Raw genomic sequence first — 13,983 nt, forward strand, 5'->3', positions numbered from 1 at the left:
GCCTTCAACCGTCGGTCATGATAGAGAATAGGAACACTTTGATCGCGGGAAGATGGGCCATCGTCCTCCTCCTTCTTCTGTTGTAGAAGGTACCGCGACTACAATTGCAACAACTCGAAGAAATTGACTCCTCCAAACCCAGTCCAATACATCGCCAGGAGCCTGTCTTACTGAACTTTTCTTTTCTCATCAACGAAACTAATCAACTCTAATCCTTCGACCTCTGTCACTTTGCATTTACGGCTGTGAAGGATCGTCACTCATTTAACAACATCGTCGGCACTCACCTGGAGAATCAACACCTTCTTCTCTTTGGGCTTCTGGTCTTGGTCAACTTACCCCATACAAAGCTCGCTTCACTCGAGCACACCACCCAGGGCCTGTCTTGCTTTGGCCTGTACCGGTGTAGATACGGTATGTGCAAAACAAAACCAATGAAGAAGGATCACCATCCAAGCCCAGTACTAACCTCCTCCCAGCCTTGAACCCGTTCTACACAAAACACACAGCAACCACTCACCGCCCCCGTGGGCACCCATCAACAAACACCATGGCCTCCCTCCCCGCCGACGACATCTACAGCGGCATCAGCCAATCCCTCAACTCCACCCACGCCACCCTCGTCCTCCCCATCCCCACCCCCGACCGCGACCACCTCGAGAACCAACTCCTCTTTTTGTTTGACAACTACGGCCAACTCCTCAACGTAACCACCGCCGACATCGACCAGCTCAACGGCATGCTGATTTCCTCGGCAATCAACTACGCCACCCAGATCGGCGCCACCTTCATCATGCTAGCCATCATGCTGCTCATGACCCCCCGGCGCCGCTTCAAACGGCTGCCCACCATCATCAGCCTGCTGGCGCTCTTGCTCAACCTGATCCGCGTTGTTTTGCTTGCGCTTTTCTATCCCAGCCACTGGACCGATTTCTATGTTCTGTACTCAGGCGACTGGCAGTTCGTTCCCGCAAGCGACATGCAAATCAGCGTAGCGGCCACGGTGCTCAGCATCCCCGTGACTGCACTCCTCTTGTCGGCGCTGATGGTGCAAGCATGGAGCATGATGCAACTCTGGACTCCCCTCTGGCGGGCCCTCGTCGTTTTGGTCTCTGGTCTTTTGTCTCTGGCAACCGTCGCTATGTCCTTCGTCAACTGCATCTTCCAGGCCAAAAACATCCTCTACGCGGACCCGTTCCCCGATAGGTGGGTGCGGAAGCTGTACCTCGCGCTGACGACGGGGTCTATTTCGTGGTTCACTTTTCTGTTCATGATCAGGTTGGTCATGCACATGTGGACGAACAGGAGTATCTTGCCGTCGATGAAGGGGTTGAAGGCTATGGACGTGTTGATCATCACCAACTCTATCCTGATGCTGATCCCCGTCTTGTTTGCCGGGCTGGAGTTCCTCGATTCAGCGAGCGGGTTCGAGAGCGGTTCGCTCACCCAGACTTCTGTTGTTATCGTCTTACCGCTAGGCACGCTCGTCGCGCAACGGATTGCTACGAGGGGATACATGCCTGACTCTTTAGAGGGTTCAGGACCTAACAGCATGCCGCTCAGCGATTTGAGTCTTACGGGCGGCGGCGGCGGCGGCGGCGGCGGTGGTCACAAAGACAAAGGAAACGGAGGCGGCAATGGCATCATCCCTCCCACCAACACAGCCAACTTCTCCTCCATCGCCAGCGGCGTCAGCTGTGGCATTGGCATTGGCAGCTTGCCCAAGTCCAAGCGCATGACGTCCAGCTCGGCGTCCTCCAGCCAACGACCTCTCCTCACGACGACTTGCTCAACCATCTCCTCCACCAACAACGACTCCTCGGGCTTTCCTAGCCCTAGCATCCACAACACCACGCAGTACCAGTACGCGATGAACATGAATATGAACATGCCCAACTTCCCTCCCGTTCCCTACCCCGGGTACAACAGTCGTAACACGGGCGTTACTTCGCACATTGCCAGCGACGGACACCGAGCCATGAACAGACATCCGAGCGTCGACCACTTTGATCGCGAACTGGCGAGGATAGATGACGAAGACGATATGGATAACAACGATGGTTACCCCTTTGCGTCATCGGAAAAGGGAGTCATGGATGATGATGTGGAGAATCAGAGGGGGAGAACTATGCCCCCGCCGCATGGGGGAGTGAGAGTTGAAAGGACTATTGAGACTAGAAGTGAGAAGAGGATGCCGTCGCCGATTCCGAATCCGCACTTGAATCCGTTGGGGGTACACACGAAGCCGAGGTCTTTTGAGTAGGGCTGGGATCCGGCGGTGCTCATGTCGATGGTGATTGGTGGTGCTGGTGAGTCTGGTGAGAGAGTGGATGGGGGAGATGAGGAGAAGGGGGAAGAGAAGAAGGAGACGGAGGTGGTAATGAAGTTTTGAGGTCGAGGTACTGAATGAGAAAAGAGAGATGATTAACAGTGGAGGTGATACCCTAATATGCAGTGAGCCCTCGGAGATGTGAGATTCTTTTGGTTGTATTATTAAACAGGGGAGACGACGAGGCGTGGGTGTACATACGTGATTCTTACCTTCCCTAAGGGGGTTTTCTGGTTTGGCTTGGTGGCATGGCTTGCAATACCCTTTCTTCGCAAAATGGAACAAAACTCGATGCTTTTCGACACCAATGCTTCATTGTTTCGTTGTCTTTTTAACAGATTTGGCTTGATCCCGCGCTTCGCTCAGTATAACGTGATAAGTTAGCACCGTTCATATCCAATCTTCAGTTTCCCTGCGGTGAATGATTCGTACGTTTTCTGCCTTTACCACCACGTGCGCAAGCACAACTCTATGCCATCGGGCAGTTTGCAGACAACATGTGCCTCCTTCCACCATTCGCATTCTTCACTTTCCCTGGACTCGAACTTTAGCTTCGGGCCTGCCAGCTCAGGTTTATGGGCAATTGTCATTAGAGTTTGCAAGGTGATGACCTTGTCGGGCCCCAGCTTTCTCACTCGGCAGGAAAGATCGGAAGACACAACCAGAAGCATTCTTGTCTGATTCGGGCTTTCAGCGTAAGCGGGAAAGGGGTCAAAGTTCAAGACAACAGCCGCAATGGTGGTGTCTGGAGTGTATTGTACTTTGTTATGAATATTTTCGTCCCAGGGATGGCCTGTGGCTGGCAACACGCGAAACCGGGGAAGAGGTCGAGTCAGGTGACACCACCACCAATTTTCCTCCAACGTATGGAAAGGTGCACAAGGAACTCTTGGTAACGGACAGCTATGGCGAAGAAGGGTGAAGTACATGCTACACAGTGGCTGAGGGGGGTACATCAGCTCTAGGCGAAGGGTGCCTCCGCCCCTCTTAGTTGCCAACGGATGTCCAAAGTCGAATATCAAGGACCTTTCCAGATAGCCAACAGAATCCCATAATCGGCGGTAGCGGTCCTCAGGGCGGATGCAGATGTTCATCTTCTCCGCTTTCTCGGCAAAGGAAACAGGAACTTTGCAGGGAAGACAGAAGGGGCTTTGAACATACTCATCATCATGGTCCTTTGAGGCGGCGTCAATGACGGACGAGCGGATCAAAGGAAGGGCCACTAGGCTGGGCTGTTTTGTCCTGACCTTGGTACTGCAGGCCAGGAGACCGTACACGATATGCGGATGTAACTCGTCTCTGACAATAGGCAGAGTGATGTCTAGCCCACGCTGGCTCAATGCAAAAGTTGGTCTCTGGTGTCCTGGTATCCCGCAAGGCTCGAGGTTGCCAGCGAATTTGAAGTCCTTTGGGGATGTCGCAAACAGGGACCTTGGGCGACCGCCAGCATCATGGCCGTTGAGATCTCTACAAAGTCGGCGTTGACGCAGTACTCGGCCGTTGAGATCTCTACAAAATTGGTCTTGAAGCAGTACTCCGCCTTGAGGGCCAGAGGTAACACCTGCATAAGCACATGCTGGAAGGTGAGAGCCGAGACGGAGTGGTTCGGATGGAAGCCCCAGGTTAAAGTCGAGTCTGTCGGGTAAGGGCCCAGGATTTTCCTGACGGTGCTGGTCACAACGGCAACAACGACACCAGAAGGGGATCTCAGAGACGGGGGCTCCAAGAAGCGGCTCATTGTAACCCCAGGCCAGCAGAGTGCAGTCATCGGTAGACTTCATGATCTCTTGTTGTAGCCGAGCAAACGCCTTTCTTCCTTCGCCGTACAGCATTGGCATATGGATATCGAACAAGCCGAGCAAGCAGTACGCCTCATCCTCGACTCTCGTTGTCTGCCTCCCGGCGGCCCATGACATCTTGGTTGCAACGCTGGTGTCTCGAAGGACGGCTTCGAGGTCCCAAGTTTTGCAAGGATCCAGCTCGATGCCGAGAAGAAACTTGACATGGATACCAGTAGCTTTGGAGATGTGGCTCGCCCACTCGGAGCGTGAGCCCAGTTCCCTCCAGTTGACATCGAAGAAGAGCAACCTTTCGGGCGCCAGGAGCTCCTGTAGGGTCCAACCTCGGGTGAACCAGCGGCAAAAGAATGTGGCGTAGGTCTGTAGCTCTTCGTTGAAGTCAAAGTGTGACTTGTCCACATCAGACAGGAGGGCTAAACACACACTCGAGTTGCGGTACCATCGGAACATGGAGTTGATGGCTTCTTGCAGCTCTGCGCTGTTGGTCTTGTCGATGCAGCAGCTGTCAATCCAGATGTAGAGATAGCCTTTTGCCATAGAACATGCGTCTTTGATTTTCTTCCAAGATTTGTTTGGAGGATTGCTGCTTTGTAGGATTTTCCTCGCATTCGGCTGTTGCATATCCTGAAGGGTGACTTCATTGCCGTCCCATGTGTGGGATAGAATGGCGTATGTTGGGACTGCATCTTCGGGGAATTCGTGAAAAGTGAAGTCTTTGGTGGAAAGCAGACGCATGATGTACGGGTATTATAAACAGGAGGTAGCAGAAAGAAAATGCAATGCGAAGGACGATGTTCGCAAGACGGCGCATGCCACGAGACGTGGTTGAGTGAAGAGTGAAGAGTGAAGAGTGAAGAGTGAAGAGTGAAGAGTGAAGACAGGACTGAAGAGGATTTGTGATGCGGGGTGCATTTTCAGTGCATTGCTCTTGCCGCATTAAGGTGTCGGATATCGGGACAACTCTGCCTGCCGTAAAACCAACTGTCAGCAGCCCTCACCAGCTGCAGTCAGCAATATTTGGCACTCGGTTCGGCACGACAAGAAGCCGGAAAGAATCCAGGAACAGTTCGTTACGGAGTCGTTACACAAGCCAAGCCCTTATCGCTCATCAATTCTCTCCGGACTGTCAAGATCTCGACAACCCCCTCATCTACTCCGTATCTTATACCCATAATCTCACACATACACATAACAAAACGGCCCTTCCACCACACTCATCAACTCCCTCAACTTCCTCCTCGGCCCCGCCGCATACCCAAAATCCACCTCATCATCTAACGTCGTCTCCCCGCTCTCAGGAATATTCAAGAACGTCCTCGTCCCCGCAACCGCCGTCGTCTCGCCATACACCCTCTTCTCCGCATCCACCATCTGCCACATCCACCACACCCGATCAATCATGGCATGGTGCAAATAAAACGCCGGATCGCCAGGTGACGTGCTCACATCGCGACCCGGGTCTCCTCCCAGCGAATAATGCCCACCGCCATGCACGCCGATGTCGCCTGTCCCGGGGATGCCCTGCATGATCATCTGGAAGTTGTTAATCGTTTCTTGGGAGAGGAGATGTGCGATGGAGGAAGCGTTGGCGAAGCGCTGGTTGACAGCATCGGTTAGATCGCGGCGCAGACATCTTGGGTTCCAGGCGAATGGACCAGCCGGGTTCGATTCCTGCGGTCCGCCGCCGGGAACGTCGAGGGCGATGGGGCCAAGGTTGACGGTCATGTTGACAAAGGGACCTGAAGTAACACAGCCGCCGCCCGTGCCTGCGGGGAGGTACACAGGCGGCAGATCGCTTCCCTCAACGCCGAGGACGATGTCTCCTTGGTTAGGAATGTAGACGCCGTTGCCGGACATGGAGGTCGCGCTACCGTCGAAGATGGGGGAGGCGGAGAGAGCGGTCTCGGCGGTCTTGGCCCAGTCCCAGTAGGGTTGGGTACCGCGATACCCGCATTCTTCGCGCAGGGCTTGCTCGTACAGCGCGGTGAAGTAGCGGTGCAGGCCGAGGAAGTTGCCGGTGTAGTGGGCGGTTTGGGTCTGGTTGATGTGGGTGACGACGAAGTCATCGAAGCGGGACTTGGCGCCAGGGGCTAGTGACGAGGGATATCGGGAGGGTTTGGCCTGCAGACATTGGACGGCTTGGATGTACTGAAGCCTCTCTGCTTTGGCGAGTGTTCCCCTGGACTGATGTTAGCGAAAGGACCCTCGGTGTTTGAGCTTGTAGGTGCTCTCGGGGCTTACCATTCTCTTCTGATCTTGATCTTGTCTGGTGTGCACTGGCTTCCCTTGGCCGCTTTGAGGGTCCTTTCGAGAGCCGAACGAGCAAGGATGTCTAGCTCTGCTGTTGCTTTTACAATGACTGGGTCCCGAGAACTCGAGCTTGGGAGTCCCACGCACGTGCTAGCGGCCTGGAGAACCAGGAACAACAGGGTTGAGAACCTCATCTTGCAAGCTCACAAGGACGGGCAAGGAAAGAAACTTGGGTGTCGATTATCTTTTCAGAAGAGCACGGGAGAAGAGCTGATATATCGATGACAGTCAACCCATCCTCGACGCCCAACCACCTGGCACGACGAGTCCACGGTGCCGAGACACTACGATGCACAACATACCGCTAATTCTCATTCAAATCGGATATATCCCCCCCTGTCCTGGCCAATTATGTGGTTTGCTGAGGTCTGCATGCCCCCGGTTGAGGCGTCGCCATGAAGGTCTCTCTCCAGATGTAACTGGCTAGTATAGTGTGGGGGATAAATTCGATTTAAATGAGAATTAGCGGTATAGCGGTAAGAACTTTGCAGCGAGGAATCTCTGGTTCATTGGCCTGTTAAAAGAAGTGTAACCCACTTGGTGTAGTCTCTGCCGATGCGGTATCCAGGAACAACTTCACCAGGGGCAAAGGGAATGGTAGCAATGGGAACTGGGAAGGCTGTTGACCTCTTGTATCCCGTCCTTGTCCGGTCCAACCGTAGCACAACGTGGAACATGGTTGATTGGGGCGCTATACAGGAGCACAGAGATCTTTCTTGCGGCTAATAAGGCAATCCCAGCTCATATAACATCCACAAGTCACCGAACGGTCTGGACCCATGGGTAGTATTAAATGTACGACCGATACATTGACGAAATGAAGCTGCCAATTGCAAGCGGCGACGCCATCATCAAGTCCGAGGTGTATCGTCCGTTGTGCTGATCACCAGAAACCGGCTCTAAGGCTCGTACCCGGCGCTGTTTCCTATGAGCACAAGTTAATTCAGATCTGGATGGAAAGCGTATTTGCCGCGGGCTTCCAATGTGAAAGTTGATTGACTCCAGTCAACTGAGTGTGCGGACAACCAGGCCGACATCTCCTTCCTTTCTTCTTCACTGACATTGGTGCCTCACTCCTCATGACCAAGTCCCCCATCTTTTGTAGCCATTCTGGACCCCAAGTGGAAGTCTTTCTCAACTTGGCATTCTTCCTTGCGCAGCTTGTCATTACCTGGGATTCTGGGAAGGAGTAACCCAGACTTTTTGGTGCCCGGTTACCTAGTTTTGCGGGGGACTGCTGCTGTTCGCTGGGGAAGATGGGAGTGGAGGTGCTTTCCGTCCGGCCGTCTTCCACTTCTTCCAAGGCAATCGTCCCCCACCACTGACATTGATGCAATCGACTCCAGTCCTGTTTTTCGCATCTTCCAGTCGACACGTGACGGGACTCTTCTTCTTCTCCATCTCCAACTCGCTATCGCATTTCTTACTTAGTTTTCAGCCTTCAGTTGGCAGTTTCACATTCGCCTGCAGGGCACAGAGCCACCGACTGGCGATTGCTTCCAGCTGGGACGCAATGGCTCTTGCTCGTGACACCAAACCCCGATCAGTTTCCGCCCTCAGGCAGCGCCGTAACCAAAAGACCCGGATTTCAGCGCAGGATGCGTGGACGCTGGATGCAGGTAGAGTAACGCACCTTGTGACTTTTATCCTGGTTTTGGGTCCCTTGGGCGTGGCAGCAACTTAGATGCAGCGCTAACAGATTCCCTACAGGGATGTTGGTAATTGCGTTAGCAAAGTATCCTGGCGCAGTGGGGAAATCCGGACCCGAGACGCCGGATGGCACGCAGCAGCACCGCAGCACCGCACCGGCCAACTTCCAAGACTCCCGGTCCCAAAATGACTCGGAATGGCACCGGCGCCGAGTTCCTGGCCCCGCACGATGAAAATCAACCAACCGAACTGCCCACCTCAGCCTTCACTTTGATGATAGCCTCGAGGTTGACCACATCAATACCATACCCAATCTGGTGCCCCTTTGGACCAGCCCGGGCTTAACGGCTACCGCTTCTGGCTTTCGAGAGCCTCAAGTTCCCGTCTTGAGGAGCCTGGGGGCGGGCAGGCTTGTTGAAGGATGCTTCCCGTCAGTGAGCTGCATCTCTGTTGCATGTCCACACCTTGGCCAAGGTAAACAGTTATTATGCCATGCCATGCAGTATAAGCCCCAGAGTTGGATATGGACAAAAAGCACACATCCCGAGCCGAGTAGCGAATATATAATGATCCTGTTGGGCCGCCGCCACCTGGTAAGGTTGGCTGGCACTTGGCCCACTTTCACTTCCAGACCACACCAGTATTTTTTCCTTCTTTCTTTCTCTTCCCGTAGCGCTTTCTTTCTGAATCATCCACAATATCATCACTTCTTTCTTTGATTCAGCGGATCGCTTCCCACAGATCCTTCTGGATCTCTCTTCCTCTTCCAAACACAACTCAATGTCTCTTTTGTCTAGCACAGTCACATACCCCTTTTTTGAACATCATGGCCCTCTTCCAGCGCCCTCCCGATGAAAAGGGATCGGTCTGGTTCTCTGTCCTGATCGGCGTCTTCGTGGCCTTCACTGGTCTTCTTTTTGGCTATGACACCGGCACCATCAACGGCGTCATTGCCATGAAATACTGGCAGCAAAATTTCTCCACTGGCTATACAGATGTCAAGGGGGAATTGACCATTAGCCCCTCGCAACAATCCCTTATTGTCTCTATCCTTTCGGCTGGTACCTTTGTCGGTGCTTTGGCTTCTCCCTTGCTGGCGGATAAGATAGGTCGGCGATGGAGTCTCATCATATCCTCTTGGGTCTTCAACTTGGGCGTCTTGATGCAAGTGATTTCTGTCGCCATCCCTCTCTTTGTGGCTGGCAGATTCTTTGCCGGGCTTGGAGTTGGCTTGCTTTCGGCTCTTGGTGAGTGATGTATCCCTTTTCCTTTCTATCTAGTCCTTGCTCTCTTCCACCCCAAACGACATGGGCGTGCTATGCTAATACCGCTCCCGTGATAGTCCCGCTCTATCAATCCGAGACCGCTCCCAAATGGATCCGTGGATTGATCGTGGGCGCATATCAACTTGCAATCACCATCGGCATCCTCCTCGCCGCCATCGTCAACAACGGTACTCATAAGAGGGACGACACCGGTTCCTACAGAATCCCCATTGCTCTCCAGTGGCTCTTCTCGGTCATTCTCATCATTGGAATGCACTTCCTTCCTGAGACTCCCAGGTACTGCATCAAGCGTGGGGATATGACCGGTGCCACCCGATCTTTGGCTAAAATTCGCCGGCTGCTGCCCAATAATTCCGCCATCATTGAGGAGATAGAAGAAATTCGTGCGAACTACCTATACGAAATGTCACTCGGCAACAGCAGCTACCTAGGCTGCTTCCGAAAGGGTATGCTGAAGAGGATGCTCACAGGCATGGTACTTCAAATCCTGCAGCAACTTACCGGTCCGTCTCCCGATTCCCTTTGTTCCTCTGTTCCACCATGGCATTTTCTGACTCTCAAATCTATATAGGGGTCAACTTTATTTTCTACTACGGTACTCAATTCTTCGAGAACTCCGGCATAAAAAATCCTTTCATAATCAGTGTGACCCTAGCCACAGTAAACTTTCTCTCGACTATTCCCGCTGTCCTCGTTTTCGACAAGTATGGTCGCCGCCCGTTGCTCTTGTGGGGTGGTGTAGCCATGTGCATATGCCACTTTATGGTCGCTACGCTCGGCACAACGACAACGGGCCAGACTGCCTCCGGGGTCATCACCGTGCTCAACTCTGGTGGTCAAAAAGCTTCAATCGCTTTTGTGTGCATGTTCATCGCCTCCTTCGCAGCAACGTGGGGCCCCTTGGCGTGGGTGGTAACTTCGGAGTTGTACCCGTTGAAGCACCGGTCGCAGATGTTGAGCATCAGCACAGCTACAAACGTAAGTTATTTCTCCCAATGTTTGTCCTTTCACGTCATCGTCTCCAGACTCATATCACTAACTTCCTGACCCAACAACAGTGGTTGTTCAACTGGGCCATCGCTTACTCGACTCCTTACCTCGTCAACTATGGTCCAGGGAACGCAAACCTTCAGTCCAAGATCTTCTTCATCTGGGGTACAGCCTGCCTGCTCTGCGTCGCCTTCGTCTACTTTTACATCTTTGAGACGAAGGGTCTGTCTCTAGAGGAGGTCGACGAAATGTACCAGACGCCAGGTCTCAAGGCCAAAAACAGCAGCAAATGGCGGCCGAGTATCCATTTCCGAGAAACCCCGCTCACGGAGGTCACATATAACAAGACTACTGCTGGAAGTCCTGCTGAGCCCGAGACTGCTCCAGTAGCCAAGACCACTGAGAGAACTGAGGGCGAGGCTGTTGCCCGTACCACAGCTCCCATGGCTGGTTCTCCTCCTCAGACTGATAGTGTTCCGAAGACTCTACAAACCGCTATCCTTCAACGTCCTGATGACGCTGTTGCCCACCATCACTCTCCTCTTCCCAGGCCAACTTCTCTGTCAAAACTTCCATCGCCCGCACTTCATTCCCTCAAGTCTGTTCCGTCCCTCCCCACGTACACCGACGAGGGAACTACATCTTCCAGAGGGCCGAGAAGCATCGGTCCATGAATGTCAGCAGATCCAAAATCACTTCCCGCGCCTTCCCCGATTTCACGTTCAAGTCATGAGTGGGCACAGGACGTACCGGATAGTGTCAATGCCGTCGTGTCAAGGCACTGAGACGATTAGCGGGAATACCTGGATATCAAACTTCGCTGGTCAGGGCAGGCTTGAAGCGACAGTCTGTCTGATCATTCGTGTCCGGGAAAGCCGTTTCGAGGACTGAAATGGTGACAGATGGGGCGAGAATGTCGAGTCATTGATCAAGAACTGGCAATGGCTTCGACATATCATGTGAGGAGCTGTTGCCGGTTATGAAATGTCGCTGTTATACGTGGATTTCACGAAAATTGGCGGAGGTAGAGAGGAGAGTATGATATTGTATCTCCCGGAAAAAAGAGAGCGGTGCTTAACGTAGGTAAACGAGGGAGGGATAGCGGGAATAGTAAAATGGGCGGAGACAGAGAAAAGTAGGATACTACATCAGCCGGTTATACGAGAGCGGCGCTTAACGTTGGTTAATGTGGGAAGGGATATCGAAAATGGTCTCATGTTTGTTAATGGTCAAGGGATGTTTCTCCTTCATTTGTACCATACCTAGGCTTTGGATACAACAATGATAGCTTTCTTGATCCCATTAGTTGACCTGTTATTGTATCCTGACGTTGCCGCATCCTAATACAAATAGAATGTGCACTCTTCTTGTCTACGTGTTTTCTTATATGGACAGTAACGACTGTATTCATCTGCCGTCGAGTCCAACTCGACCGTCATGTCCAATCCCACCAGAGTTTTCATCCTTACCACCTCTAGCAACCTTTCCAAAGAAGACAAAAGCCAACCAAAAAAGCCCTCTCACACCCTCTCGCACCCTCCTCCGTTATGTCTCCTCCGTCCTCCTACCTAGGTAACCAAGGTAACACTTAGTTCCCAACATGAAAATCCTTATCACAAACGTTATCGCTCTTGAGCGCGTAACCCGTACGACACCTGGGCGTACCCCATCTTGCTCGGTCCGCACTTTTGCTTGACGTGGTACATGGTGGCCTGGATGGCGTCGCGCGGCTTGTAGCCGTTGCTGGAGTAGGGGCAGATGAAGGAGACTACGTCGCGGCGGACGCACTATGTGCGTTATGATTCGTCAGTTACCGTACCTTAACCCAGGTAGGGAAGAGAAGGGAAGGGAAGAGAAGGGAAGGGAAGGGAAGGATGGTGAAGACAGGCAAAAGGGGGAGAAGGAGGGAAGGAGGGAAGGAGAGAAGACAGAAGAACGTAGTCGTACGTAGGTCCAAGCATGCTTATTCAAGTGCACATCTCCCGGATTAAAAGCGTCCAGCAGACACTTATTCGCCTCATCCGCATCGTTGACGTTGACTGAGCCGGGGCCGCAATCTTCTCTGCGTTTCTCGAGGCCGGAGCCGTAGCCGGAACCGGAGCCTGGGATGGAGTTGGAGGAGGTCAAGTTGGCAATCTCATCGTAAGGAGTGAATTCCGTCTGCTGGGTGTTTCCTTCGGAATCGACGATGATGCGGTAGAGACCGTCGGCGGAGACGTCGTGGACTGGGGCGATGTCTCTGGCGGCAGGGACGGGGATAGTGGCGGATAGGGCTGGGGAGATGGTGGTGAGGAGGGCGGTGAGGAGGGTGGTGGTCTTCATCTTGGGTATTTGGATGGTGGATAGGTATGGTCTTGGGGATCTGGAGGTTTGGAAGATGTTGATGGAGTGGGATGTGATGGTGATGATGCTGATGAGGAATGAATACTACAGTATGAACCTTTCGAAGCAGAAAACCGGGCGTGCTTTTATACCCATTTTATCCTGTCTTTTACCTAGGATCATGACCGTGAAAGTATAGTAGGACTTGCAAGTCCGAGGGTTCCCTTTGTACGAACTCAAGGAACAGCGAATAGGTCATATCGTCAGCCCAAACGAGGAGGACCAGGGGGGTGGGGTTTGTTTAGGTAACGGTGATTCTCGAACACAACTGGGTCCGAGTTGGTGACTCCTTGAGATATAGTCAGCATTCGACGTCAAACAAACACCATATGTCATCGCAGGGAAATCGGAGAGTGAACTAGGAGCCAGGCGGCTGTTGAAGGACGAGTACTCTACGAGACCAGGGCACGGCAGAAGTCTAGAGGTATGATGGTGGTTGGCACAATTCCAGCGCTGGGTTGTGTGACGCGACTACCTTAACACAGTTCGCGCAAGCCTACGCCAATTTCTGTTAGTGCTTGGAAGCAGACCACTAAAAGAACAGGCTGGTGCCTTTGTCAACCGGGCTGGATAAAAGGGCGGCAGCTCAGCCTCACAACTCCATGTGTCCGGGTATTTCATGGCTTACACCGGTGAATGGCGCGGCTAGGTTATTCTATGTTTTTATAGACGCAATAGTTTGTTGCCAGTGAGAGGGGATGTTCGAGTTTAGTCGGTTTGCTTAATTAAAATCCCCAGGCGGTGCCTAGTTGAGGCGACCCCCCTTGTGGGTCTCGCTTGCAACCTGACTTACGCTTATAAATATCGTAAATATATTCTATAAAATGAAAAAAGCGGTTAAACGCATATTAAACAACTATATACAAACATCTTCTTAATATATATATTATATATAAATTTAGTATTGTAACGGTCTTTAAGAAATATTATCGTTGATTTTAGAGATGGAAAAAAATAGGAAGAAAGGTAATAAGAACTTTAATAACATTTCAAATCAAATATCGGATAAAATATATGAAGTAAATAAATAAAGGGGACCGACTCGGCGGGCAGTGTTAAAAGACTACGCGAGCAGTAACATTGCCCGTATAACTAACTCTATTGTATAAGACTCCGCGGGCAGTGCTATAGTAATCTCTAACTCTAATATACCCAAATTTAATACGTTTAACTTAGCGATTTGCAACTATCATAAGATCCTAAGCGAAGTTACTTGCGCAATTTCTTTACAACGCAA

At 52.1% G+C, this 13,983-nt stretch overlaps 4 protein-coding genes across 4 annotated transcripts; 2 read left to right on the top strand and 2 right to left on the bottom strand.

Moving 5' to 3' along the window:
- Nucleotides 1–95: 95 nt before the first annotated feature.
- Nucleotides 96–2,518, top strand: B0H65DRAFT_177341 (pheromone receptor 2). Its single transcript, XM_062821461.1, has 2 exons — nucleotides 96–414; nucleotides 480–2,518. Exon 2 carries the CDS (start codon nucleotides 551–553, stop codon nucleotides 2,261–2,263), a length of 1,713 nt encoding a protein of 570 aa, XP_062683587.1. The 5' UTR covers nucleotides 96–414; nucleotides 480–550; the 3' UTR covers nucleotides 2,264–2,518.
- Nucleotides 2,519–2,772: 254 nt separating this feature from the next.
- Nucleotides 2,773–6,572, bottom strand: B0H65DRAFT_442010 (uncharacterized protein; the record flags this gene model as incomplete). The annotated part of the gene is made up of 3 exons (XM_062825557.1): nucleotides 2,773–4,630; nucleotides 5,384–6,307; nucleotides 6,370–6,572. The coding sequence occupies 3 exons, from the start codon at nucleotides 6,570–6,572 to the stop codon at nucleotides 2,773–2,775; spliced, it is 2,985 nt and encodes a 994-aa protein (XP_062683588.1).
- A 2,342-nt stretch (nucleotides 6,573–8,914) lies between these two features.
- On the top strand, nucleotides 8,915–11,431 carry B0H65DRAFT_523499 (uncharacterized protein; the record flags this gene model as incomplete). Its single annotated transcript, XM_062828798.1, has 4 exons — nucleotides 8,915–9,335; nucleotides 9,431–9,877; nucleotides 9,946–10,352; nucleotides 10,433–11,431. 4 exons carry the CDS (start codon nucleotides 8,915–8,917, stop codon nucleotides 11,036–11,038), a joined length of 1,881 nt encoding a protein of 626 aa, XP_062683589.1. The 3' UTR covers nucleotides 11,039–11,431.
- Nucleotides 11,432–11,986: 555 nt separating this feature from the next.
- On the bottom strand, nucleotides 11,987–12,686 carry B0H65DRAFT_442012 (uncharacterized protein; the record flags this gene model as incomplete). The annotated part of the gene is made up of 2 exons (XM_062825558.1): nucleotides 11,987–12,151; nucleotides 12,312–12,686. The coding sequence occupies 2 exons, from the start codon at nucleotides 12,684–12,686 to the stop codon at nucleotides 11,987–11,989; spliced, it is 540 nt and encodes a 179-aa protein (XP_062683590.1).
- Nucleotides 12,687–13,983: the final 1,297 nt, after the last annotated feature.

This window comes from Neurospora tetraspora (assembly GCF_033439725.1).
Source record: "Neurospora tetraspora strain CBS 560.94 chromosome Unknown B0H65scaffold_3, whole genome shotgun sequence".
Taxonomy (NCBI): domain Eukaryota; kingdom Fungi; phylum Ascomycota; class Sordariomycetes; order Sordariales; family Sordariaceae; genus Neurospora; species Neurospora tetraspora.

Bases quoted from the DNA above. Each gene is read 5' to 3' on its own strand.
- B0H65DRAFT_177341 (XM_062821461.1), top strand. From the start codon at position 551: ATGGCCTCCCTCCCCGCCGACGACATCTACAGCGGCATCAGCCAATCC.